The sequence below is a fragment of the Ips typographus genome, linkage group LG1 (assembly GCF_016097725.1).
Source record: "Ips typographus isolate SLU linkage group LG1, UJ_Ityp_2.0, whole genome shotgun sequence".
NCBI classification, from domain to species: domain Eukaryota; kingdom Metazoa; phylum Arthropoda; class Insecta; order Coleoptera; family Curculionidae; genus Ips; species Ips typographus.
In genome coordinates, this window is record NC_138422.1 from 12,634,719 (window position 1) to 12,660,360 (window position 25,642).

The 25,642-nt window shown below is 34.4% G+C and overlaps 6 protein-coding genes across 10 annotated transcripts; 4 read left to right on the forward strand and 2 right to left on the reverse strand.

Annotated features, from left to right (window-relative positions):
* Window positions 1-54: 54 nt before the first annotated feature.
* On the forward strand, window positions 55-883 carry LOC145740368 (large ribosomal subunit protein mL62). Its single transcript, XM_081995910.1, has 3 exons — window positions 55-304; window positions 353-541; window positions 590-883. The coding sequence occupies exons 1-3, from the start codon at window positions 152-154 to the stop codon at window positions 848-850; spliced, it is 603 nt and encodes a 200-aa protein (XP_081852036.1). The 5' UTR covers window positions 55-151; the 3' UTR covers window positions 851-883.
* Window positions 881-8,232, reverse strand: LOC145740332 (putative RNA-binding protein Alsin2). 3 transcript variants are annotated; one of them, XM_081995858.1, is made up of 7 exons: window positions 8,053-8,089; window positions 7,902-7,996; window positions 7,567-7,616; window positions 5,044-5,142; window positions 4,421-4,852; window positions 4,013-4,224; window positions 881-1,247 (listed from the first exon to the last, which is right to left on the reverse strand). In XM_081995858.1, the coding sequence occupies exons 4-7, from the start codon at window positions 5,137-5,139 to the stop codon at window positions 1,151-1,153; spliced, it is 837 nt and encodes a 278-aa protein (XP_081851984.1). In that variant the 5' UTR covers window positions 5,140-5,142; window positions 7,567-7,616; window positions 7,902-7,996; window positions 8,053-8,089; the 3' UTR covers window positions 881-1,150. The 3 variants fall into 3 exon arrangements, with proteins under 3 accessions (XP_081851984.1, XP_081851964.1, XP_081851974.1); XM_081995838.1 differs by lacking the exon at window positions 7,567-7,616 and having other exon boundaries at window positions 8,053-8,232; XM_081995848.1 differs by lacking the exons at window positions 7,567-7,616; window positions 7,902-7,996; window positions 8,053-8,089 and adding an exon at window positions 6,996-7,540.
* A 1,865-nt stretch (window positions 8,233-10,097) lies between these two features.
* LOC145740476 (WD repeat domain phosphoinositide-interacting protein 3) lies at window positions 10,098-12,041 on the forward strand. Of its 2 annotated transcripts, none has more exons than XM_081996084.1 (6): window positions 10,098-10,295; window positions 10,445-10,620; window positions 10,684-10,941; window positions 11,031-11,219; window positions 11,279-11,516; window positions 11,571-12,041. In XM_081996084.1, the coding sequence occupies exons 1-6, from the start codon at window positions 10,229-10,231 to the stop codon at window positions 11,675-11,677; spliced, it is 1,035 nt and encodes a 344-aa protein (XP_081852210.1). In that variant the 5' UTR covers window positions 10,098-10,228; the 3' UTR covers window positions 11,678-12,041. The 2 variants fall into 2 exon arrangements, with proteins under 2 accessions (XP_081852210.1, XP_081852219.1); XM_081996093.1 differs by having other exon boundaries at window positions 10,172-10,323.
* On the reverse strand, window positions 11,994-12,597 carry LOC145740501 (ubiquitin-like protein 4A). The gene has a single exon (XM_081996113.1). It carries the CDS (start codon window positions 12,456-12,458, stop codon window positions 12,072-12,074), a length of 387 nt encoding a protein of 128 aa, XP_081852239.1. The 5' UTR covers window positions 12,459-12,597; the 3' UTR covers window positions 11,994-12,071.
* A 137-nt stretch (window positions 12,598-12,734) lies between these two features.
* On the forward strand, window positions 12,735-24,309 carry LOC145740402 (uncharacterized). Of its 2 annotated transcripts, none has more exons than XM_081995947.1 (7): window positions 12,735-13,057; window positions 13,502-13,768; window positions 13,829-14,895; window positions 14,955-15,141; window positions 19,259-19,484; window positions 19,699-19,954; window positions 23,925-24,309. In XM_081995947.1, exons 1-7 carry the CDS (start codon window positions 12,932-12,934, stop codon window positions 24,169-24,171), a joined length of 2,376 nt encoding a protein of 791 aa, XP_081852073.1. In that variant the 5' UTR covers window positions 12,735-12,931; the 3' UTR covers window positions 24,172-24,309. The 2 variants fall into 2 exon arrangements, with proteins under 2 accessions (XP_081852073.1, XP_081852083.1); XM_081995957.1 differs by having other exon boundaries at window positions 14,958-15,141.
* An 823-nt stretch (window positions 24,310-25,132) lies between these two features.
* LOC145740030 (uncharacterized) lies at window positions 25,133-25,615 on the forward strand. Its single transcript, XM_081995348.1, has one exon. The coding sequence runs from the start codon at window positions 25,133-25,135 to the stop codon at window positions 25,613-25,615; it is 483 nt and encodes a 160-aa protein (XP_081851474.1).
* Window positions 25,616-25,642: the final 27 nt, after the last annotated feature.

Here is a 25,642-nt window from a genome sequence, read left to right on the forward strand (position 1 = left end):
ACATTTTCGCTTCCCTATCAGTAGAAAATTCTGTCATTTAATTGACATCTACTCTGTTGACATTACATAACCTATAATCTCAATCTCAACTCATTAATTTACTGCAAAATATTAGGAAAACAAATTTAATTTTGAAACGTATTTAATAGCAATGAATTCGTTAAAAAACTTTGGTTTATTTTTCAGTGCTATTAAATCTGTTCCTATCTCGTTGCACACGTTTCGAAATGCCGGATATAAAAGTGCCCTTTCTTTACAAAACCTTTACCCTGGAAGTAGCCTTAAAATTACTACACCCTCTAAGGTAATACTAATTGTATGTTTATTTATTTTTTAACAACACAACATTTAGCCTAGCACCGGACAAACTGCAGAGTTTGATGGTTACATCCCAATTGAACAACTGGATATCACTTACAGTCGAAGTTCAGGTCCGGGTGGTCAGAATGTGAACAAAGTCAATACTAAAGTTGACGTCCGGTTTCACTTGCAGTCCGCCACTTGGTTGAGTGATAAAGTCAAAGCAAAGCTTGTTGAAAAAGTAGGGTTGTTTTTTTTGTTTATGGTGGTACCAATTGAAATTTTACAGATTGGTTCAAAGTTGACAAAAGAGGGGCACCTAATTTTCCGTTCAGATCTGACCAGATCACAGCAGTTAAACTTGGCAGATGCTTTAGAAAAAATTCGGGCTTTAATCAGAAACAGTTTGATTGAACAACCTGAACCTTCACTTGAGTCACAAGAAAGAGCGCGCAGGAGACTTGAAAAGGCTAACATTGAAAGGATAGCTAGGAAAAGACACCAAAGTGCTCTCAACGCAGAGAAGCAGTTAAATCAAGTGGAATGGTAAACTAAGGTTTATAATAATATACAGTTACCCTTGTTTTTATGAGCTTTATTGAAACAGAAAGCAAAAAATACACAAAAAAAATTAGTCCATTAATAAAGGTCTTATTTAAATATCTACACAACAATGTGGTGTTCTACCTACAGAACTGCTATAATAGTAACTACCTGTTTATACACAGATTTGTACTTGAATTTTTAAAGCAGCAGTTTCCCATTACCAGTGGTTTAAAGTGGAGATGTAACATAAAATTACTACTAGATTCAATGTTACAGCTTAACTTAAAGATAAATCAGTATTAAGTTAATCCCTATCGCGGTCTCGCTTTTTGTCACTGGAACTGGAGTGATGTGAGTGAGACCTACGGCTCCTGTCGCGACTTCGAGACCTTGACCGTCTTCTAAAAGGCAATTTTTTTATTTGATTAAAGGTTTAGGCTCACTTATGCGGGGTCCACATTAAACGGACAAAACTTTTATGCAACAAAACATTTTTGAAACAAAGTCCACATCGCAGACCATTTATTAAAAACAAAACAGCAACAAACATTCCATGTTTCAGTTTTGTCTTTGCAGTCCACACTGTAGCATGTTTCGTTGCTGTTTGGCTGGTTATTATTATATTTTGTTAAATTTGAAGAAGAAAAGAAGACTTTTTTGGGTGAGACCCACTTTGCGCAGACGAACGAGTCACGGAGTCCAAATTTGATTAGAAATATCCGTGAAGACCAGTGGCGGACATATCACCGGGCAATGCGGGGCATAAACTTATACAATATAGTATTCTTTAAACTTTGGTATCAGAATATGAAATTTTAAGCAGTTTATTTTTCGCATTGTATATCATACCTTTAAACAAAAAAGCAGAATCATAATTGAATGATTAAATAGTCTATAAACAACATAAGCAGGTTTTAACTATGCCTTCAGGTTCTGTGCGCTATTTAAGTAAAACCACTCAGAATGAACTGATACAATGTTTTTCTCAATACGTCATAAAAAAGATAGTTTCAGATATAAATTCTCGATCATTTTTTTATGTTAGTTACAACACAAGACATAACAAAAAAAGATCAATTAAGCGTTATTATAAGAACAACTAACATAATCAGAGACATGCATAACACGTCAACTGGTTTTGAAGTAACGGAATTTTTTCTAGGTTTTCATGAGTTAAAGAACCAAACTGCACACGGTATGTCTAACTTAATCCTGTCTATATTAAAAAATCTAAATATCGACATAAGTCACTGTTACGGACAAGGTGCCAACGTAATGAGTGGGGCTTACAATAGCGTTCAAGCAAAAATTTAAAAAAATACTGTCAAATGCGGAATATTTGCATTGTGCTGCACATAACCTTAATTTAGTAATATATGATGCGGTTGTACTGAAGTTTCCGCATATTTTGCTGTACTACAAAATATTTATAGTTTAATTGGACTTAGCATTAAACGATGGGATTTATTATCAACGTTTACCGGTGAATCGGAAATAAACTTAAAGAAACTGAATCCTACACGTTGGTCCGGACGAACACAATCGATCTTGGCAGTAAAACTGAGATTTTCAGATATTTTAAAAGCTCTTACTAAGATTCAACTAAAATCTGTTAAGAGTGAATTTATATTTCTTACTATATTTTTATATAAAATGTTTAATCAAATTAACGTGGCTTCAAAAATTTTACAAAAATATGATATTGATTTAGACCAGTTTTAGGCGAAACTCATCAACTTATATCTACTTGAAGAAGTCGTGAAGTATACACAACTTTAAAGTCTGAAGCCATGGATATGGCTGTTAAATGGGGCATTGCTCCGATATTTCATACGAAAAGACAAGTAAAAATTAAAAAACATTTTGACGAACTCGCTTCTAATCATCGGTTTCAGAACAGAGAAGAATATTTTAAAATAAATGTTTACAATTCGGTTATTGATGTAATTTCTAACCAACTGATCAACAGGTTTTCCGCAATGCGAATCGTAAAAGAAACATTTACTTCATTAGAACCAAAATTTTTCATTTCATCAAGTGAAGACGAAGTCTCGGAAGAATGTGGAAAATTACACAGAAAATATCCGGAAATATTCACCTGTAGCTTCACAAATCAGTTTCATTTTATACTTGATTTAATTAAAATGAAACATGAATTTAAAAAAAAAATATGTCAGTTCGCGGGTTATTTGAACATATAATTAAAAATTATTCAAATATGGAAGCAGACATTTCCGATGTTTATACTGTGTTCCTCTTGTTTTTCACTCTACCTGTTACGGTAGCTTCTTTAGAAAGATCTTTCAGCAAATTAAAACTAAAAATTGTATGAGATCCACAATAAGTCAGGAACTACTTTGCCACTTGTCAGTTTTATCAATAGAATATAATATCGCATCTACTTTAGACATCAAAGAGCTAATAAATCAATTCGCAAATGCAAAAGTCCGAAAAAGAACAATATAAAAATGTAATTTATAATATTTTGTAATATTTTCAATGTAAAATTCCAGTTATGCCATTTGTAATCATTTTTTCTGTTTTAAAAAATCATTAATTGTTTTTCATATTAAGTAGATATTTTTTATCATTAGTTTTGGAATGGTAAGGGGCCCACAATGATTTCTTGCTCTGGAGCCACTTTTGTGTTAGATCCGCTACTGGTGAAGACGACATTGGTTTATCAGGCGAGATACGTTCTAGTTTTACAAATGTCTAGCGAAGATTTTGAAAGTTTGTTACAATTAGTTGGACCAGCGATACAGAAGAAAAATACAAATTTCAGAAATTCTATTTCTATAACAGAACCACACGCCAAGGATATTGGAAGTTTTGTTTCTCAGTCCCCACTGAATCGACACAGTTCACAATAAAGGAAACAAAACAGAAACCTTTTGATGTTTACCGACAAGCCAGGGGAATTGTTGGAGAATAAGGCGACAAAACAGAGGCGCCACAAAAAAGGTGCTGAAATGTTCCAAATTTATTGCAGAATTATTGAAAAACAACTTTTTTGTTTTGTTTCTCCTTATCGGTTTAATGTGGACCCGGCATTTAGAAGCCTTGGGAAGCAAAGAAACATTTATCACATATTAATGAATAAAATAATGGACCATGAGAAAAGTGAATAATACAAAGTTGCTGATAACTTTATTGTTAAATTTACCTGTCACTTCTGTCCTTGTCCCGGTCTCTGCGTTCCTTTTCGCGATCGCGCCTTTCTTTAGATTTTGATCGATGTCTACGAGAGCGCCTGTCCAATTCACGCCCACCTACATAATGCTCCTTATACCGTCTGCTGTTGTAAAGGTCCTCGTCACGGTCCTTGTTGTCTTTTGATGCTTTTCTACGCTCATCCTTACGTTTTTCGGCAGTTTTCTGTCAAATACCACACTATTTTCAGCACTGATGTATTTATTAATGATGTTGGATGGAACAAACCATGATTTTTATTAAAAACCTGAGAAATGTTGCAAATAATTTTAGAAAGAGTGTTTGGGCTAAACAAATGTTTAATAAATCATTTTGTTAGTTAATTACAGTTGTAGTCAATGTTCCTCAAAAACCAACTCACCTCTAATTCAGCCAACTTCTCTCTGATCTTAATAAATCCCAAATGTAACTTTCCGCCGAAATGATCGGCCAACCGACGATCATTATCGTGTATACCCAAATACGCAGAACACACTTCGCACACCCTCAACTTTTGCTGCTGATAACTGCTGGCGGGCATGGAATTTCTGTATTCCTGTTCGGCTTCCAGTTTCTTTTTACGTAACTCTTCGATTTCCTCCATCAACTTCATGCTCTCGTCGACGAAGCCTTCGGCGCCCAACGTTTCGGCTTTAGCCAATTTTTGACCGATTTGTTCCTGCAACTCGTGGACAATGTTGGCTTTAGCCGCCACTTCCGCGGATAGTTCCTCCTGCGTTTCCGCTAAACGTTGTTTGGCCGCCTCGGTGCGTCGATCGCAGTCCGTGATGAACGCTTGCAGATGTTCCATAGCCTGGGTTTAGAAAATTATCTTGTATATTCTAGATTAATAGTGACGTCAACAAAGAACTTTTTTCTTCATTATTAGTTCTCAAAATTGATTTTTAAATGGTTTCAGACGTGAGAAACAATAAATTACTAATAAATTAAATTGACATCCAGCAATAAGCCAAATTCAAAAAACGTTAATTTTTAGATACTCACGTCCAAATCGTAGAAGTGATCCTTATTCTTCTGGGCATTCTCGTAATCGGCTCTCAATGCCAAATCATGGATTTTCGGACAGTCACCTAAGTCCATGCGCTGCGGAACAAAAACAATCATATAATAATAAAAAATGCATATTGTAACAGTAGCCAAATTCACGATTTTGCACAAGATGAAATGTTGTTTGGGGTTTTATTAATAATTTTTGAGTACTGATTTAGCAAAACTGCATGAAAATTAAAATGTCTATACCCTGATTGTTATAACTTTAGTTGCACGTCATCAAGGTGAAAATGGGCGGCGTTGTCAATGTTATAAAAAACGAACCGAAATTGAAGAATATGATTTTACTTTCAAATGTGACATCTAATGTCAGAGCCGTGTTTGTTTACATTTTGAATTGCACTTACAGAAAAGTCTGAGTGGTTTTTACTGTTTTAATAAAACTTTTGGGGTATTGGGAGTGAGGGAAGCTTAGTTTAAGCGTGTTTAGGAGACCCTGAGTGGAGGGTTTTGAGATCTGATGTGTTTTACTCTGCATTTGTGTAGAAACTTTGAGTAAAAATGGAGATATGTTTATTTGCGTAGATTTTGAGTTAGGGACACATTTTTAGATCAAACTATAGACGTAAGCTTCGCCCATAAATCTAATAGAATAAAGTTGTTTGGAGCAAGTATTCGATGGTTTTGGCATAACAGACAGCTACGTGGCCCGTTGTTTGTCCACAAGTAAACCGTTTAATGACCACAGGAACGTAAAGTAGGATCACAAGTCCCAACAAATTTCAAAAATGCTGATATTTACGTCAAACTTTGACACTTTGATATGTATAACGATCGGGTGAGATAATCGGTGATCGGAATAGCTGGGTAGCAAGAAAATCGAAAAACAGACGATAACATTGCGCACTATTGCCAACATTTCCGTATCTATGTAATGTTAGTGTCCAGTAAGTTCGGTTGGCAATAGAATCACCTGTGTTATGACGTGCAAACTAAAGTTATAATAATCAGGGTGTATTTGTTTAGTTTATACTATAAATTCCAACCATTTCAGAGAGAAGGACACAACTTCTGACCTTGATATTATGAACCTAACCTAACCTAAATTTTGTGTTTGTTAATTAACATTTTATTAATCCCCTATGAATGGGAACTTTTTAAATTAAATACAGTTGTACCTACTAACACTACAATCAGCCAGACAATTTTATAAAGGTAAAATAAAAATTGTAATCACTTAATTTATATTCAAGTTATTAACTTTGGCAATACTGAAGTTAGATTAGTGTTACACCTTGACATGATTATGGTTCTGCAGGGTGTCTAACAGGTTAACAAGTAAAAAATAGGGCACCCACATTAGTGTAAAGCACTTGGCATCTTCTGTACTAAATTATACTAATTGTGACCCTAAATTTGTACTTTTACTCTCATAGACCCAAATACAGGTAATGCACATTACTAACAATCAAACAACTGCAGAAAACAGTTTGTCCTGGTCATCACTGATTGAAAATTTTCTGGTATAAAAATTCGTCCACCTTAAGCAATTTAGTACTAAGGGAACAGATAAATGTAGCCAAATAAACCAAATTTACCAGAATTCAAACTAGTCTGATATAAACATTTTCTAGTTTCAACAACTTTACTAATAATATTATTAAAGAGTTTGGAATATATAAAACATTACCAGTGAAAGTTACATGTAACCCTCTACTTAACAGAACACAACAAAACCCCAATACAACATACAACAAACTGCAAAATTTGCATAAAAGTCAAACCTATTAATTGTCTGTGATTATATTGACATCACAATAAAAGCAATGCTCATTAAATTAAAAAATCTAACAAAACTTGAATTTTTATTGTGTTGCCAAATTTGAACTCCTCTTCCTGTGTACTTAATAAACAAAAATATAACAAAATATTAACAGTAAACTTACAAAGGGTTTGCAACTCCGTCGAACCTGACAATCTTGAAAATGGACAATTTTGGCAAAAGTTTCAATTGAAATTGTGCTGGACCAATAGAATTTCATTTTAATACTCACGAATTATTGGTCATTATCAACCCTAAGTGTGAGAGAACTTAATTATACTCACAGTATTATTGAGGAAACACCGCATGTGTAATTTGGTCATTTTGTATGTAGTACGTACAATTGCAGGCAATGCGGTGGACTTTACTACTTACCAAAAAATAAGGACTCAATTGGAGTTCAAATTGTTACTACTAGTATACCCGACTTACCAAAACCTGTGGCTTAGCTGCTTTGTTAACACCAAATACTGATAACTGCCAACATGCATTATCAGAGAATTAACTAACAACAAATAATTTTAAATGCATGCCTAACAGTTATCTGTATTTTGGTTGAAGGTTTTCATGTTGGAAAATGTTTCAACTATTTTGTTCAAACAGCTGAAATGTTGTAACCAAAACATGAAAACTCTAATACTATCCACAATAGCCTAAAGAAATTGATTTATTTATACGTACGTCAGAGTACTTACATACAAAACTAACACCTATTTCCTCATCTTTTATTAGATATTTGAAGTTTCTGAAAATACAGTGCATCATATTAGTCTTCCAAATAATATTAGTGTTTGTTGTTGAAAGACAAGATTTCAGAAATAGTTTTGAATTAGTCTTGGCAAAATATTGAAACAATCAGTCTCAAGTTACAATAAAAGATGACAGGTTTGTTCATTTGCTTTAGGTAACAATGCTATTATATGTAATGAATTGACTCAGCGATAAGTGGCTCTAGACAGTTACTACCTAGAGCAGATGAACTTGACCTCAAGAGAATTTATGGAAATTTAGGTACTGAATAGTATCTTACCGTAGACGAAAGAATCTCATGGGGACAACAACTCAGCAAGAACGATTTGCAGACTCTAGGATCGTTGTATTTCACGTGAAACTTATTGTTCTCACCTAGAACAATGTGGATATGCAGAAATCAATATTGCAAGCAGAACTGGGAAACTTACCGTTTCGACCGGTCCCCATGAGTTGGTCTAGCATTGCCCTCATTTGGTCGTGGGCCGACATTGTTGATATTTTATCTTTTAACTATTTTTTGAACAGTATTTTAAGTAATTTAGCTGAACCACCTCTTTATAAAGCACTTGAAAAACTAATCAAGAACAAAATGGCTGACACGCAAGACGCAAAGCAACGCGTCAATGTCAAAGATCAAATGTCAGTGACAAAAAGTACGAGCAGCGAGATAGAGAACTAGAATAGGGATGGGCTTGTGAAAAATTGCACCGTGTTGGGTGGAGTGCTGGAGTGGTTGAGTGCATATTCTTTGGTGCATTCATATGTCATTTGTCAAATAAAGAGATGTCAGTGACTACTATTTTAACTTATTTTTTAACATGAATTGTTTTCTGCTGGTGTTAACATTTGAACTTTGACAGTCACAACCCTTATTTGCACCGACATACTTTAAGTCAAGCTTAAGTTAAGGGTAGTTCAGACTGTGAAAATACAGGTAAAAAAATCACAATTCTGAACCTCACTTAACTTAAGCTCAGCTTAATGTACGACGGTGCAAATGGCGGTTAATATTTTTTAGGGTCACGTGACTGTTTTAACAATTTTTTAAACTCAATGTTTTTTAATTATGATTTTGACAGCTTCAATTTGACGTTCCAGACAATTTTCAAGTTAAAACTGTTTTTATTAAGGTTACGTAACTGTTTTGACTAATTTGAATTTTTTTTTATCCTATTTACATTCGAACTTTGACCTTCCGCATCATCTTCACGTTTGAAATTTAAAAATTGTTTTTATCAGGGTCACGTGACTGTTTTAATCATTTTTAAACTCAATCTCATCAATTTGAACTTTGACAGATTTAATTTGATGTCCCAGAGAATTTAAAATCTATCTTCAAAACTGTATTCATTAGGGCCACGTTTTGTTTTCAGTGTTTTCACTATTTTTTAAACTAAATTTTTAACTTTGACAGATTACGCGTATTTTTAAAGTCAACATTAAGTTGTGATGAATGACGTCAGAGAATGGTTTTGTTGAAGTAGTGTTGAGATTGTGTTGGAACTGTTAAGCTGGTTGGCAACATTTTTCTTGTTGATTGTTGACTTAAAAAACGGGATTTTGTGATCGATGACACTACTGACAGAACTGACATTTAAAGAACCTTTGCTGAGTATTTTACGCCTTTTCTATTTTCCTTAATCAACAAACACAACAAACACAGTTCGATTTTCAACTTGAAACGTATCGCACGTCTGTTTCGTGGGCGCCATTTTTTGTCGCTAAGAAACCACGTTTCTTGAAACGGTGTTCAGAGAAATTTGAAGTTGAAGACCGAATTCCGCAGCCGGTCGAGTGGAGATGGTGGGAGCTCTAAGTGGAAAAGTCGATTCCTAAAAGTCTACGGGGAATTGTCTTGTGCGGTACACTTCCAGGAGGCGGAAAGGGTGAAAACCTAGGTCAAGACCACGTGGATGTGACAGTGACGGTTATAGTTTCCACGAGGAAGGACTACATCTTTTGCTCGGATCGTGCCTTTAAGCGATTTTTTAGAACTTTTAGTAGCCATTTGGGGCTCAGGGGCACAAGCCCGACTATCTGAGCCTCTTTCGTATCGAGCTGGCAAAATACCCTAGTTGGTGACGCCATTAAACAGAGGAAAAAAAAAAACACAACAAACAATAACAAATGCCGGAAAGGCTAATACATAACCTCAAAAAAGCTTACATTGTCATTGGTCAAAATTGACTTCCAACATGAAATCAACAAATCCATCAGCTCTGAGGCTTGGTGGAACGTTGAGGCTATGTTGTTTTCATCACAGATTTATGTTGACTTAAAAGACAGTGACAGTTGGATCCACCATTAATTCATCAGCACTTTAAAAACACTTTTTATAAAATTGTGGTGCTTGTGTTGGCAACAATACCTAAAGGCTAAACTGTTGACTTTAAAAATACGCGTATCATTCCAAGATTGAGAATGCAAAAATCAAGAATTACTAAAATATAGAGAGAAGAAAATATTTGACTGTAAACGTTTGACGTCTAAAAGAAGAAATTGGTTATGCTCAAAAATTGATTTGAGTAGTAGTGGCAAAGAGTTTTTAAACAAAAACATGAGAGTTTTTATAAATATTGCAGCTCAACTAACCAAGTAAATAAAATGAATTTAGAAAGCAACAATCAGTACGGAAACGGCTTGTTATTTGCTGGATTCAACCAAGACCAAGGTAAACCCATTAAATCTCCAACCCATAGGTAAAACTGCGCATTTTTTCTAATGTCAACATAAACATTGTTTGATCCAATTGGGTGCCAAGAAAGTTGCCTTTCACATCTATATTTATAGTAAATTTGCGTAAACATGACAATTTTTAAGGGTGTTTTGCCTGCGCCACCAATTCAGGATTCCGAATTTTCAATTGTGACCCACTAAAAGAAAAAGTGCGGCAGGACTTTGACGATGGCGGTCTGGGATACATTGAAATGCTGTTTAGATGCAACTATCTCGCACTTGTTGGTGGTGGTGACCGACCTTTATACCCACCAAACAGAGTATTGTAACTGTAAAATCTTATATTATTTATTACTCATAGTGTTTCTTTTGTGGGTTTTTAGGTCATGATATGGGATGATTTACGTAAAACTACTCCGATTTATTTAGAATTTAATGATCCAGTACTTTGTGTAAGATTAAGGAGGGACAGAATAGTAGTAGTCCTGGATGGGGTTATAAAAGTATACACATTTACGCAAACTCCATCACAAATACATGTATTTGAGACTTGTTCAAATCCTAAAGGCTTGTGTGTTTTATGTCCTAACAGCAACAACTCAATACTGGCTTTTCCTGGTCGTAAAACTGGCTATGTTCAAGTAAGTACCTGTTACTTAAAGTTGAGTTTAATCTGATTGCATAACTTACATAATAAATCTAAGATAAGATAGGATAATGTGATTTGTAGCTGATTGATCTGGCAAACACAGAAAAGTCCCCTCTTGATATACCTGCTCATGAGGCTCATATAAATTGTATAGCACTGAATTTGCAAGGCACTAGATTGGCCACAGCCAGTGAAAAAGGTACATTAATTAGGGTTTTTGACACAGGCACTGGTGAAAAAATGCATGAGCTGCGTAGAGGAGCTAACCAAGTGTGTATAAAACCATAATAAAAAACAAAATTAGGTATTTGCTGTTAAATTTCTTGCAGGCTAATATTTACTGTATAAATTTTAACAATTCCTCCACACTTCTATGTGTCTCATCTGATCATGGCACTGTACACATATTTGCCTTGGAAGACCCAAAATTGAACAAACAGTCCAGTTTGGCAAACACCATGTTCTTGCCCAAGTATTTTTCATCAACCTGGTCATTTTGCAAATTTACTGTTCCTAATGGACCACCCTGTATTTGTGCTTTTGGTCAGGACAGCAGTTCAGTAATTGGTATGACAGTTTTTGGTAATTTGATAAAATCAATTGATATTTTTGTGTTTTCAGTGGTGTGTGCTGATGGGTCTTATTACAAATTTGTATTTAATTTGAAAGGTGAATGTGTCAGAGAACATTGTGCTCAATTTTTGGAACTAATGGATGATTCAATATAAGTTAATGCATCTTTGTTTTAAGTTTCAGTTTATTTTTAGTGTAGAAGGTAGAATGAATATTTTATGTTCATTTTGAAGAAATTATTTCAGTTGTTAACTGTAGCATCTGATAATGGCTGTTTATGTGGTTGACTGATTTTGATTATTAATTTTAATGTTAATGTTAAAATTTTAAGTGAGGAAATTAATCTAATTTTTCCCATTGAACGCAGTTTTTTTACCTGGTTTTGAAATATTTTAAAAGGTTGTAAACACTTCTTAATAATGTATCACTGTTAACGATTTTATGTGAAAGCATCAAAATATATAAAAGTCCTTAAATGTTAAACCTTTATTGATGTACAAGTAAAGTAATTATTTTTAATAGTCTTTTACTCACTTGTCCATCACAACACTAACCATGTAAATAATTTAAAGCCATTCCCTCCAAATCATCCAAACTTAAATTAGCAACTTTAGCTTGAAAGTCTTTCATAAATTCGTCCACAAGCATCAAACTTTGTTCCTCAGAGTAATATTTTTTGAAAAGTTTACCTAAAGCCACTGGAAGGCTTTCAGCTTTTTTCACTACCACATACAGTTTGGTGCCTTCCTTAATTTTCGGATAGTCACCTATTGTTTTGTCTTCCTGTAGGGGCGATCCCATAACGATTAAAGTCTGCTGAGATATTGGAATTTTAAGGTCCTTTTCCACTTTTTTCTTTAGATCAGCAATGGGAGTGTGTTGAGTCACTTCAGCTGATGTACTGCCTCCTTTGAGGCATTTTATAATTACTTGCATTTTGGTGTTATCTTGCTAATTATTGAGAAAACATTTTTAGTTTTTTCAATACAAGAAAAGATATATCAAAGATTTTACTCAAATTTTAGGTTTTATAAATCTAAATAATTAAATTGCAGATTGTCACTGTCAAAATTGTAGGTTATGTCTTCCTTCCTTGTAAAAATGTCTCTTCTTATGTTATTGTCTTCGCGTTTTGTGAGGTCTATAATTTAATGCTAGATTTTACGCAGAGAAACAATATCACCTGTCATTTTGTATGACAGTTGACGACAAATGACAGAGAGCATCATTATTATGGTGGCGTTTTGTTGGTGGTTGGATTTTGGGGCTGTTTGTGTGGATAAAGTGTAATCGCAGGCATGTTTGCCGTACAATTTTAATAAACAACAAACCACTAATATCTATAGTTTCGTAAATTAAGGTTATTTATTGTCTTTTATTAGTTAAAAAAAAAAAACAACAACCTAAACATGAACCTACAGGAGAAGTTGTGTATTTTGTGTTTACATATTTTAGAAGAGGGAGAGCCCTATTCGGAGCTGAATAAAACCAACGTTTTGGAAGACCTGAAACTGGTCAATCAGAATTTTGTTAAGGTAAAGTATATGCTTTGTTATGTATTATTCTTAACTATATCTTAACTTGTAATATGGTGTAGTTACATTGAACAAGTTAGTGGTAATCATAACTCAGTTTTTTAAGTATTCTCTTACACATGGGGAAGACTAGGTCATCAAAATTTAACCTTCAGTTAAGTCTAAACTTCATGCTATTTAACTGACTCTGTATGACCCCATTTAGGGGCTTATACAACATGTAGAAAGTAGTATGCTATTGAGGCCTATTTATACCAGTTTTTCCTACACTTGAAAGTTGGAATTCAAGCAGATTTTAAACCACAGTTTGATATCTAAGATTGAGCCAATTTTATTAGTATAAAACAACATTTTGTGTTAAACATACCCTCAAATAGTAACTTTCTTCTTGCAAATTATTTGAATATTTCAAAAACCCTGTATAGTGAATTCAATTTATTTTAGGACTTTGGCTTGGATGAAGGTGCATTAGTTTGTCAAACGTGTACAAAAGAACTGAACACTTTTGCCAGATTTAAAGAGCAAATAATTTCAAATGAAATTAAATTAGAAACTAACTCCACTACAAATTTGGATGAGTTTCTATTAACTTTGTCCAAAGATGTCAATTTGTTATGCCGAACTTGTTTAACCACACCAAGTGATGATGAAGTAATTGAAAGAAATTGGACTGACTTTGAGTATGTTTTCTTGCAGTGTGAGGTTGAGCTGGTAAGTAATTTATTTATTTATCTTTTAACTAAGATGTTAAAGGTTGAATGTGTTTTATAGAACAAACAAATCCTACAACCTTCAAGGCTTTGCAACTCTTGTCACTCTAAGCTTGAAGCAATGAAAGATTTTATTACTCTTTGTCTGGAGAATGAAGAACGAATCAGAAAAATAAAAGCTGAACATGAAAATTTAACAAATGAGGAACTGGCTTCCATTATTAAGGTCACTTTGAAGTCTCAAAAAACTGAGGAGGAGGATCCAGTTTTAGAGTTGCAAGTAAACACAATGGGAACTCCCAAAATGTATAAAAAGAAAAGGTCTACAACTTCGGAAATTCCATCAACAAGCCAGTCTTCTGCTGGAATAATTCTGAATGGCAAAGATATTTTAACAAAAATTAAAGACCAGATGCAACAAATGCATAATTCAATTGATGCTTCCCCTTCTGAAAACCAGGCTGATGTGACTCTAAACATGAATGAACTGGGATTTTCCTTTGACACACCTGCAACAGAATATAATCTTACTCAGGAACTGATTGATGTTTTGGAAGGAAGACTGAGAGAAGACATAAGCTTTGATGAGGCTACCAAGGAGCTCATTGACGTTCTGGAAGGCAGATTTAATGATAGTCCAGTCCAGGATGATGCAGTTCCAACTAGTCCTAAAGTGACAGAAAAGAGACAGTTGAGATCAAAAACCATTACACAGGCAGAACACTCTGATAGTTCTAAAGAATCTGATAGTGAGGCAAGTGATGTCAGAAGGCAACCAAAAAGAACTGTTCAGACAAAAGTGGAAGAAGTTACTGTTGAACCACCACCCAAAAGAAAAAGGGGTAGACCGCGTAAAGAAAAAGCGGAACCACCAGTAAAGAAGGCTAAAACTGCCACTGAAGTTGAATCAGATTGTGATGACAGCCTTAAGGAGATTGAAAAAAAGTTGACAAACAGACCATTGCAAGTCACAGTGATTAAAAGCAAGAAACGGACAAACAAAGCCCAACTGGATAAAACGTGGCAAGAACTGACTAGTGCTACTTCACTTGAAAAAGTAACCCCAAAAACTGAACCAGTGAAAGAACCAGTTGAAATTACTGTTGTCAAAAAGAAGGCCAAACAAGGGTAATATTGAGTTTTTTTGTGAAAATTAGCATTGTAAAAGTGTATTTTTTTTGTTACAGTAGCAATGTGAAGCCTAAGAAAGAAGTGGTGTGGATGCATTGCAGCAAATGCTCATTCAAAACTTACGCTCAAAATAGTTTTATTCAACATCAATTGATACACTCAATAATGAGTGAATTGCCCACTTTGTACTGTGAACATTGTCGGTTTAATACAACTAGTGAAGAAATGATGGCCCAACATACGGTAAGTTTTTTCTGATATAGTTTGGTGGTATAACAACTGTTTTACTTGCCGCATGTGCAGTATTTGTGTAAATCACAACACAGTGAGTAGTTTGTGATTGGTCAAGACAAAGCAGCAAGCTGAAAGCTGCTTTTTTTGACCAATCACAAACCATCCATTGTGCTGAGATATACGCAAATGTGTACTATCATGATTAAAAATTTTTGCAATATTATGGAATTTAGCATTTTTTAAGAAATCTATTATTTTATACAGGGTGATTCCAAAGTTGGTGCTTTCCTTTTACCTGCGTATAGGGCTTCAAAAAATAAGGTTTTTTTCCTTTGACGCTTTTTCGAAATATGAACAATAACGAAGATACAGGGTGTCAAAGTTTTACTGAAAAAAAAAACAAAATAAAAAATAACTTAAATTTAATTTTAACTAACTACAGGTTATTCCGGGTTATTCCTTATAACAAACATAAACAAAAACAAAAGATTTCAGCCGCCTTTAAACTAAGTTTTAATAATTTGACACTTTAAATTAAAACAGCATTTAATTTTAGGCACGCATTAATACGGTTTTTATTTTTGTTACTGGGAAACGGTGCGTCGTAGCAAAAAATAATAAAAAGGGTTTTATTTTTAGAATCGAACAAGGAATTCAATAATAAATTTTATGTTGAAAAAAACCAGTAGGGAGAAAATTTTTTCGAAAATGTTTTAAAAAAATTATATGCGCGCCACTGGTAAACGCAAGAAAATTGTTGTTTCTTGGAAAATTTGCTTTCCATGTAGCCACTGACACCTACGAAATTTTGTTTAATTACTTCAAGTGGTTTCGCCAAAATCATTAAATTTTTATTTTTTCAGTAAAACTTTGACACCCTGTATCTTCGTTATTGTTCATATTTCGAAAAAGCGTCAAAGGAAAAAAAACTTTATTTTTTGAAGCCCTATTTGCAGGTGAAAGGACCAACTTTGGAATCACCCTGTATATTCACTAGGGACACTATATAGGGTGGTCAAAAGAGGGTTTCAAGGGCTACAAATTGATATATTGAACTACCCTGTAAGTGCTAAAATAACCGAGGTATGATCTGCTAAAATGGACACTGTCAAAAACAGACCTCAATTCAGTCAAGTCTGCCTTTACCATTAAAAAAATCAATTATTTTGTTTACTTGCTAGGGACACTACATAGGGTGGTCAAAAGAGGGTTTCAAGGGCTACAAAATGATATATTGAACCACCCTGAAAGTACTAAAATAACCAAGTTATGATCTGTTAAATTTAACACTGTCAAATACAGACTTCAATTCAGTCAAGTCTGCCTTTACCATTAAAAAAGTCAATTATTTTGTATACTCACTAGGGACATTATATAGGGTGGTCAAAAGAGGGTTTCAAGGGCTACAAATTGATATATTGAACCACCCTGTAAGTGCTAAAATAACCGAGTTATGATCTGTTAAAGTGGACACTGTCAAAAACCGACTTTAATTCAGTCAAGTCTGCCTTTACCATTAAAAAAATTAATTATTTTGTATACTTGCTAGGGCACTATATTGGGTGGTCACAATTGGGTTTCAAGGGGTACAAAATGATATATTGAACCACCCTGTAAGTGCTAAAATAACCAAGTTATGATCTGTTAAAGTGGACACTATCAAATACAGGCTTCAATTTAGTCAAGTCTGCCTTTACCATTAAACAAGTCAATTATTTTGTATACTCACTAGGGACATTATATAGGGTGGTCAAAAGAGGGTTTCAAGGGCTACAAATTGATATATTGAACCACCCTGTAAGTGCTAAAATAACCAAGTTATGATCTGTTAAAGTGGATACTATCAAATACAGACTTTAATTTAGTGAAGTCTGCCTTTACCACTAAAAAAATCAATTATTTTGTATACTCACTAGGGACATTATATAGGGTGGTCAAAAGAGGGTTTCAAGGGCTACAAAATGATGCATTGAACCACCCTGAAAGTACTAAAATAACCAAGTTATGATCTGTTAAATTTAACACTGTCAAATACAGACTTCAATTCAGTCAAGTCTGCCTTTACGATTAAAAAAGTCAATTATTTTGTATACTTGCTAGGGCACTCTATAGGATGGTCAAAAGAGGGGTCTCAAGGGCTACAAAATGATATATTGAACCACCCTGTAAGTGCTAAAATAACCAAGTTATGATCTGTTAAAGTGGACACTATCAAATACAGACTTCAATTTAGTCAAGTCTGCCTTTACCATTAAAAAAGTCAATTATTTTGTATACTCACTAGGGACATTATATAGGGTGGTCAAAAGAGGGTTTCAAGGGCTACAAATTGATATATTGAACCACCCTGTAAGTGCTAAAATAACCGAGTTATGATCTGTTAAAGTGGACACTGTCAAAAACCGACTTTAATTCAGTCAAGTCTGCCTTTACCATTAAAAAAATTAATTATTTTGTATACTTGCTAGGGCACTATATTGGGTGGTGAAAATTGGGTTTCAAGGGGTACAAAATGATATATTAAACCACCCTGTAAGTGCTAAAATAACCGAGGTATGATCTGCTAAAATGGACACTGTCAAAAACAGAAGTCAATTCAGTCAAGTCTGCCTTTACCATTAAAAAAGTCAATTATTTTGTATACTTGCTAGGGCACTCTATAGGGTGGTCAAAAGAGGGTTTCAAGGGCTACAAAATGATATATTGAACCACCCTGTAAGTGCTAAAATAACCAAGTTATGATCTGTTAAAGTGGACACTATCAAATACAGACTTCAATTTAGTCAAGTCTGCCTTTACCATTAAAAAAGTCAATTATTTTGTATACTCACTAGGGACATTATATAGGGTGGTCAAAAGAGGGTTTCAAGGGCTACAAATTGATATATTGAACCACCCTGTAAGTGCTAAAATAACCGAGTTATGATCTGTTAAAGTGGACACTGTCAAAAACCGACTTTAATTCAGTCAAGTCTGCCTTTACCATTAAAAAAATTAATTATTTTGTATACTTGCTAGGGCACTATATTGGGTGGTGAAAATTGGGTTTCAAGGGGTACAAAATTATATATTAAACCACCCTGTAAGTGCTAAAATAACCGAGGTATGATCTGCTAAAATGGACACTGTCAAAAACAGACCTCAATTCAGTCAAGTCTGCCTTTACCATTAAAAAAATCAATTATTTTGTTTACTTGCTAGGGACACTACATAGGGTGGTCAAAAGAGGGTTTCAAGGGCTACAAAATGATATATTGAACCACCCTGTAAGTGCTAAAATAACCGAGGTATGATCTGTTCAAGTGGACACTGTAAAAAACAGACTTCTATTCAGTCAAGTCTGCCTTTACCATTAAAAAGTCAATTATTTTGTATACTTGCTAGGGCACTCTATAGGGTGGTCAAAAGAGGGTTTCAAGGGCTACAAAATGATATATTGAACCACCCTGAAAGTACTAAAATAACCAAGTTATGATCTGTTAAATTTAACACTGTCAAATACAGACTACAATTCAGTCAAGTCTGCCTTTACGATTAAAAAAGTCAATCATTTTGTATACTTGCTAGGGCACTATATAGGGTGGTCAAAAGAGGGATTCAAGGGCTACAAAATGATATATAAACCACCCTGTAAGTGCTAAAACAACCGAGGTATGATCTGTATCTGAGTGGATACTATCAAATACAGACTTTAATTCAGTCAAGTCTGCCTTTACCATTAAGTGAATGTTACTTAAAGTATAATTTTTCGAACGCATTTTAGTTATAAGTATTACTTTTCCGTAGTAGTCAAGTAAAGTTGTTATTGTACTGTAATTAGTTTTTAATTCCGACATTTCCATTTTCGATCATTTGACAGTGATGGTGGGATTTCGTTCATTTTCATGGTTTCCTCCAGTTTAGCTGCTGTTTTGGCGTTTTTCTTGCTGTTCTTCTTGGGTTCTGTTCCAGGGCCCTCACCAGCTTTTCAGTTAGATATTTCTGTAATTTGATTTTTAAGTTCGCAGTTCTCTCTCAAAGGTCGGATGTTTCTGTCGTAAATTATTGTCGAAAAGCAACTTGCAAACGATGACCAGATGTGATCATTCTTTGGTATAGTGTAGTTTAATTTAATTTTGTTTGGCAGGCTACTCACGAAACCGCAAACCTATCATACAAATGCGTATTCTGCGACGACTTCTTCAAGAAAAAAACCTCCTGCATGTACCACACTCTGCGTCACGACGATCAGGACGTGGCCAGCCAGTTTTACTGTTTGGTGTACAACGGAGCCGCAGACGAAGAATACTTCGAGTGCTACCAGTGCGACTATCAAAACACCGAGGAAAGCCCGATGCCTGATCATGTAATAGGTAAGATTTTAACCTCAAACAATCAAACTTTATTGCTATAAAACAGTTTATTTTCGCAAAAACTACAGATTTTTAACTATTGAATTATCATTGAAATCGTAAAAATAGTCCATTCAACTCAACAATTGTTTTTTTATTTAATTTACAGAATTTTACACTTATTCGTAATTAAAAACAACAAAACTTTGACAACCCTGTATTGAAACATTTTTAGATCATACCATCGAGATACCCAAGAATCCGATGTTGGCAAAATTCAAGTGTCACCTGTGTCCTTTCCTAACAAAAACTGAGGAAGTTTTGGAGCGTCACAAGAAATTGCAACACAACGGTAAGAACAAAGGCAAAAAGAAATCGAAAGAGGATGTACTGACCAACGAAGAATTGCCGTTGTTGAAGTGCGATAAGTGTCATTATATGACCAGGCATTCTAGGAGTTTGGTGAACCATATCGGACTGAAACACAACAGGTGAGTTATGATTTTGGATTTTGGATCTTGTTTTTTTTTTATTAAGATGTTCAGGGTTATTTACGTTATTCGACAAGGAAGATTGTGACTATTTAGTTTTAAAACATGTTTGATTTTGAGATAGGCCTATTGGAAGCATCTTTTAATTTTAAGCGATATAAGTCAAGCTTATTTTTGACTTGTTCTTCAGGCGTAGAACAGCTCCATTTTATAGAAGAAAGGAAAGATCTTCATCGTAAATAGGTATACAAAATTGCAAAAATATTTGTTAATTGTAAGAAGGTGTTTGCAATTTTTATGTTGCTCTTTTTTTATTACTAGTACACAAATGAGTTTTATTAGGCAAGTTTTAACCACAGAAGTTTCCTTAACTTATTTATTTTTTATTTTGTTTTTTTATGGAACATGTCTATGATTTAAGCTGAATACAGTGACTACAAACTAAACTTTAAAAAAGAAACAACAAAGCAATACAAAACAAAAGCAATAAAGGAGGACAAAACTCTCTTGAAAGAGAGGTGATCCTAGTGAACTAATAAGGGAACATGGAACAATTCGTTCAGTCGAGTGGTTTTGGATGGTAATGTAATGAAATCTCTGAGAGTAGTTCAGGACAATTAAGTAATGGCTTTATAATCTTATAAAGTAGGGTTAAATTAAGCTCAATTCTCCTGTTTGACAATGTTTCAATCCTCAGAACTGACTGCCTTATGGCCTAAACTATGACGTCAAACTTAACCAGGTTAAAGTCCGTCCCAGGGGCTAGTGTCAGTGACGTAATAATTGTCTTTTCTGTTACATGTGAACTGAGGGAGAAGGAATACTGACGTCATTGACGTATAGTATTTACGATTTTTTAAATTCGTAAATGTTTGTGCTGGTTAACTCCACGTCCAAAATTTGACAATGTTGCGCAGAGGGTTCTGAATCAGAGATGTAAAAGCGGTAATTTTCGGGTCGGAAAGCTTCTATTTTTGGAAATTTACCGGAAAATTATAGGGAAAACCACTGTCAAACTTGTTATTGTCAAACTTATCATGCATTCTAATGAGATTATTTAAGACATCCAAGCGCCATTTGCACCGTCGTACTTTAAGCATAGCTTAAGTTAAGTGTGGTTTAGAGTGAGACTTTTTTCACCTGTACTGTCACAGTCTGACCCACACTTAAATTAAGCTCGGCTTACAAAACGACGGCGCAAACGGGGGTAAATGATTAAAAGTACATTAAGCTTTATTTGAATTTATATTGGATTGTTGTACAATTAATTAAAAAACAAATTATTTTTGAATTTTCAGATTTTCCAATTTTTTTCGGTAAATTACCGGAAACTTTCTGAAAAATGTTGTACACCTAACCTCAACACTTTTCAAAATAATATGAATTTAAAAAAAAAAATATTATTTATAAATTTATCCCTTCTGGACAACACTCCCGGTATAAAAGCTTTAATTTTTCGGTAGCGTGACATTTCTAATATATATGGTATACAGGGTGATCAAACAACAATTTCAAGGACTACAAATTGGTATATTGAACCACCCTGTTACTGTCAAAATAACAGAGTTATGGGTTGTCACAGTAAAAACTGTCAAAATCAAACAACTCAGTTTTAACAGTAAATCAGTTATTCGACGTTTTAGGTAAAAACGCTATACAGGGTGGTCAAAAGAGAATATCAAGGGCTACAAATTGGTATATTGAACCACCCTGTAACTGTTGAAATAACCGAGTTTTTATAAAAAAATACCAAATATTATGAATCTTGTAGATATTTGCATATACATACTTTATTCCTAGATAATCGATAAGTATACAGGGTGTCCCAAATTTGAGAAACAAACCAAACTTATAATTTTTTATTTGATTTTTGGAATCTACGTCAAATTCTAGACCTACTTGATGTAAAATGTTTGTATCGATATTCAATTGTTTTTGCTCTAGCAGCTTTACTTTGACCATCCACCTCGAAAGCAGAAATTCCCAATTTGAGCGAAATTTTGGTGCAGAAAATCGTCCATAACTCGCTTATTTGAAACGCCCTGTATAAACACACCGTATAACAAAAGAAAGCTAATAAACACGGCTACCACTTGGCGTTGAGCGGGCACGGCTAAGTTGCCCCGTTTAGCCGCTAGAGGGCGTCAAAGTTGACTCTCGTTTTTTGTTCAATATCTCAGGAACGTTTCAGGTTAGAGGTTTGAAATTTTTACCACAAATCACCTCGATGGGATGCAACTTTTACCTTCTATACACTTTTTTGGTACCATGTACCGTTTGATCTTGAAAAATAAAAAACTACAATTGTCAAGAATTTTCAAGTAAAAATTTTTTATTTTCAAAGCTAACCTCAACTGATTCAAGTAAATAGTACAAAAATGTAAAAAAAACAATTATTTTTGAATTTTCAGATTTTCCAATTTTTTCGGAAAATTACCGAAAATTTTATGGAAAAATTTCCATAAATTTAATTTTCCAGAAATTTTACATCCCTATTCTCAACGCAACTCTCTGCGCCATTGAAAATTATTAATATTGTTTTCTCGAATTTATTCCAGTTGTAAAAATAGTAGTCACACTTTCTATTGACATTTCATATTGACAAGTGACAGGTTTAACTAAAATCAATTACTGGCCGCATTCGTTTTCAAGCTCCATGGAGCGAGCAGCGCGTTTTTGACGTCACGATGACGTAGTTTAGCAAAAGCATAATTTAACCAACTGCCAAGCGCAAAAGTTTAAGCGCAAACGAGTAAGTTAAAAATTGTTTAGATTATAATTTAGAATACAAAAATGGTATCAGTAAATAAAGCTGTCATAACCAAATCTGAGTTTACTACTGGTTTCACGTAGATGTGCGAACCAATCACTTCAATATTTTGAATGTGTTTTGATCGAGGTTTTTATGGTCATATTTTTTTATTTCATTTTTGTTTCGAACATGTATCAGTTTCAATTTCCTCAATACTGCCCATGTTGTTTCTTATTTAATCACCCGCTAGTAATTTAATATGTAATTGCATAAATTATTAATTTAAAGACGATAAATACATTTTGGCAAAATACTTAGGGAATAAATAAATAAAATAAAAAAATTTGTCAGTTTATTATTGTCACAAGCCGAGCAAAAAGCTCGGGGAAACGCCATCTGTACTTTCTAACTCATAGAGTTGAGTACAGATGTCACCAGATGTTGCACAACAACTATCATTTCTGGCATCCAGTTGACTATACTGGAATGAAGGTTTTGTTCTTTGGTTATCGAGCCCTATAGCCTCTCTGATGAGCCGTAATACGGCGAAACCGGTCAGAGGATTGGGATTGATAAACAAAAAACAAAACCTCACCATTTTCATTTTCAAAAAGCTCCTTATAATAACCAAGCAAAAAAAACATACCTGCATAATTATTTCTACACTTTTCAATCTTCAGTTGGTTTAGTTGGTTTAAAATGTTTATATTTATTCTTAATAACCAACAGTTCCCACCGCTTTATGATTTTTCATATTATGATGCCGTATTATTCAGATTGTTTACTATACTATTGGATTATGTGGTATTATCAAGATTATGCTGCATTATTTATATTATGGGGTATTATTCCTATTATTCAGATTATTATTAGTATTACTGCATTATGTACTATATTATTGGATTATGTCGTATTATCAAGATTAGTAAGATTATTGCATATTATTAATATTATTTGGTGAGTGACCCAAATATTATTGAAGTGTCACACCCCTCGCTCTGCTCGCTCCATGGAGCTTGAAAACGAATGCGGCCCCTGTGAGTGTGCACATCGTCAAAACTTACACTTAATTCACTCCAGAAAGCTTGCCCGAGGAAATTGACTTTTTGAAATAATGTTGTTACTGATTGAAAAATAACGTAAAACTTCCCCTGTACAACCTGAATATCGCACATTGTCCGCAATTAGCATGAATACCAATTTTTGCAAATATTTCAGAACGATTCCTCCACTAGTAGCTGGTGAAGCGTTGGCCGCCAAAGCGGCAAACGAAGGCAAAACAATGCACTATTGCAACGAGTGCTCGTACAGTACCTATCGCAAACTAAACATGCCCAGGCACATGTTGGTGCATCGCACCAAGGAAAATATGATAATGTACGAGTGTCCGCACTGCATTTTCGAGACTAAACATCGTAGAAGTTATACGCGACATATGGAGGCCAAGCACGGTGTCGTTGTGTAGCGTCCGTCTACTTTTTACAGTTTTTATTATTACTTATTCGGTAAGTAGAAAAAGGTTTTAATAGCTTTACGAACACTGTTAGCTATGTGAAGTTGGAGATGTACTTTCATTGTAATGAGTTTTTAAATTAACAGTAAATTTTGTGTTTTATTTTTTTTTGCGAAATTAATAGTTATTAATTATATAAGGGGATTAAAGGCTGTTAATCCCCGAATTTAACTCAACTTTTTATTCACGACCACGGCTAAAACCAATCGATTATTAAAAGGCAGGTGAAAGTTTCCTGTTTTTGAAAAATGACACTTTCATTGTTACAGAAATGGTATTGAGCTGAAATGTAGAAGTTGGAAATCGTTTCTATGACAAGCGTTTGTTTATTTATCAACAAGCGACTCAAACCATTTCCAAAATTGGCATCGTCAAAAAATGACTGAGAATTTATTTATTTCTGCTGAAATCCAGTTAGAAACATCAGGTCTACTTGCAGAGGCAATTCCAACTCAGAAACAGTAAATCTCAAGTTTCATTCGTTGAAGGCTCACGTGATTATGTCGTTTTCTGACTTGGTGGCCAATGGATGTATCTATTTTTCTGATTACTAGTTGGAAATTCTTTCTACGAACAGACCTAACATTATATCTGCTACCAGCGGAAAGCAAAAGTGTATACGGAGAGCAATTACAGAACACATGTTTTTTTTTTTTGTTTAACGTTCAAATTGTCGATGAATTGCGACTACTTCCTAAAGAGTTAATTTTCATTTGTCAAATTAGACAAGACTAATTTGAATGCTAAATAGCTAAAGGACAATCAGTAAACGCTCATTTATCGAAATAAGTAGGAATGTCTGATTAAACATGTCGAGAACGTGGAGGAAATAACTTATCTAGGTGTCCACTTCAGCAGAAATGGCGGATCAAGTCAAGAAATCAGAAGAAGGATAGTTCTTGCCAAAACGGCCATGACCAAACTCAACAAAATTTGGAAAGATCGGCATATAACAACCACAACAAAATGCAAATTAGTAAACACCCTCGTTTTTCCAATTGCGCTATACGCAGCAGAATCCTGGACCTTAAAAGCCACAGACATCGCCAAGTTGGATGCGTTTGAGATGTGGGTCTGGAGAAGACTACTGAGGATTCCCTGGACAGACCGCAGAAGTAACGTATCCATACTTGAAGAACTTAACATCCAAGTCAGATTGTCAACTAAAATCAAACAACTGATTCTCAAATATTTTGGACATGTCAGCAGGAGGAAAGATGACAATCTCGAAAAACTTATGGTCCAGGGGAAGGTAGAAGAAACACAACCTAGAGGACGTTCTCCAAAACGATGGCTGGACCAGGTGAAGCAGTTTACAGGAAAATCTTTCCAAGACAGCATTAGAAGCACGTCAAATAGAGAGGAATGGAGGGAAACTGCTAAAAACACAACATGAGACTAACATAGGACCACGACGCTTCAA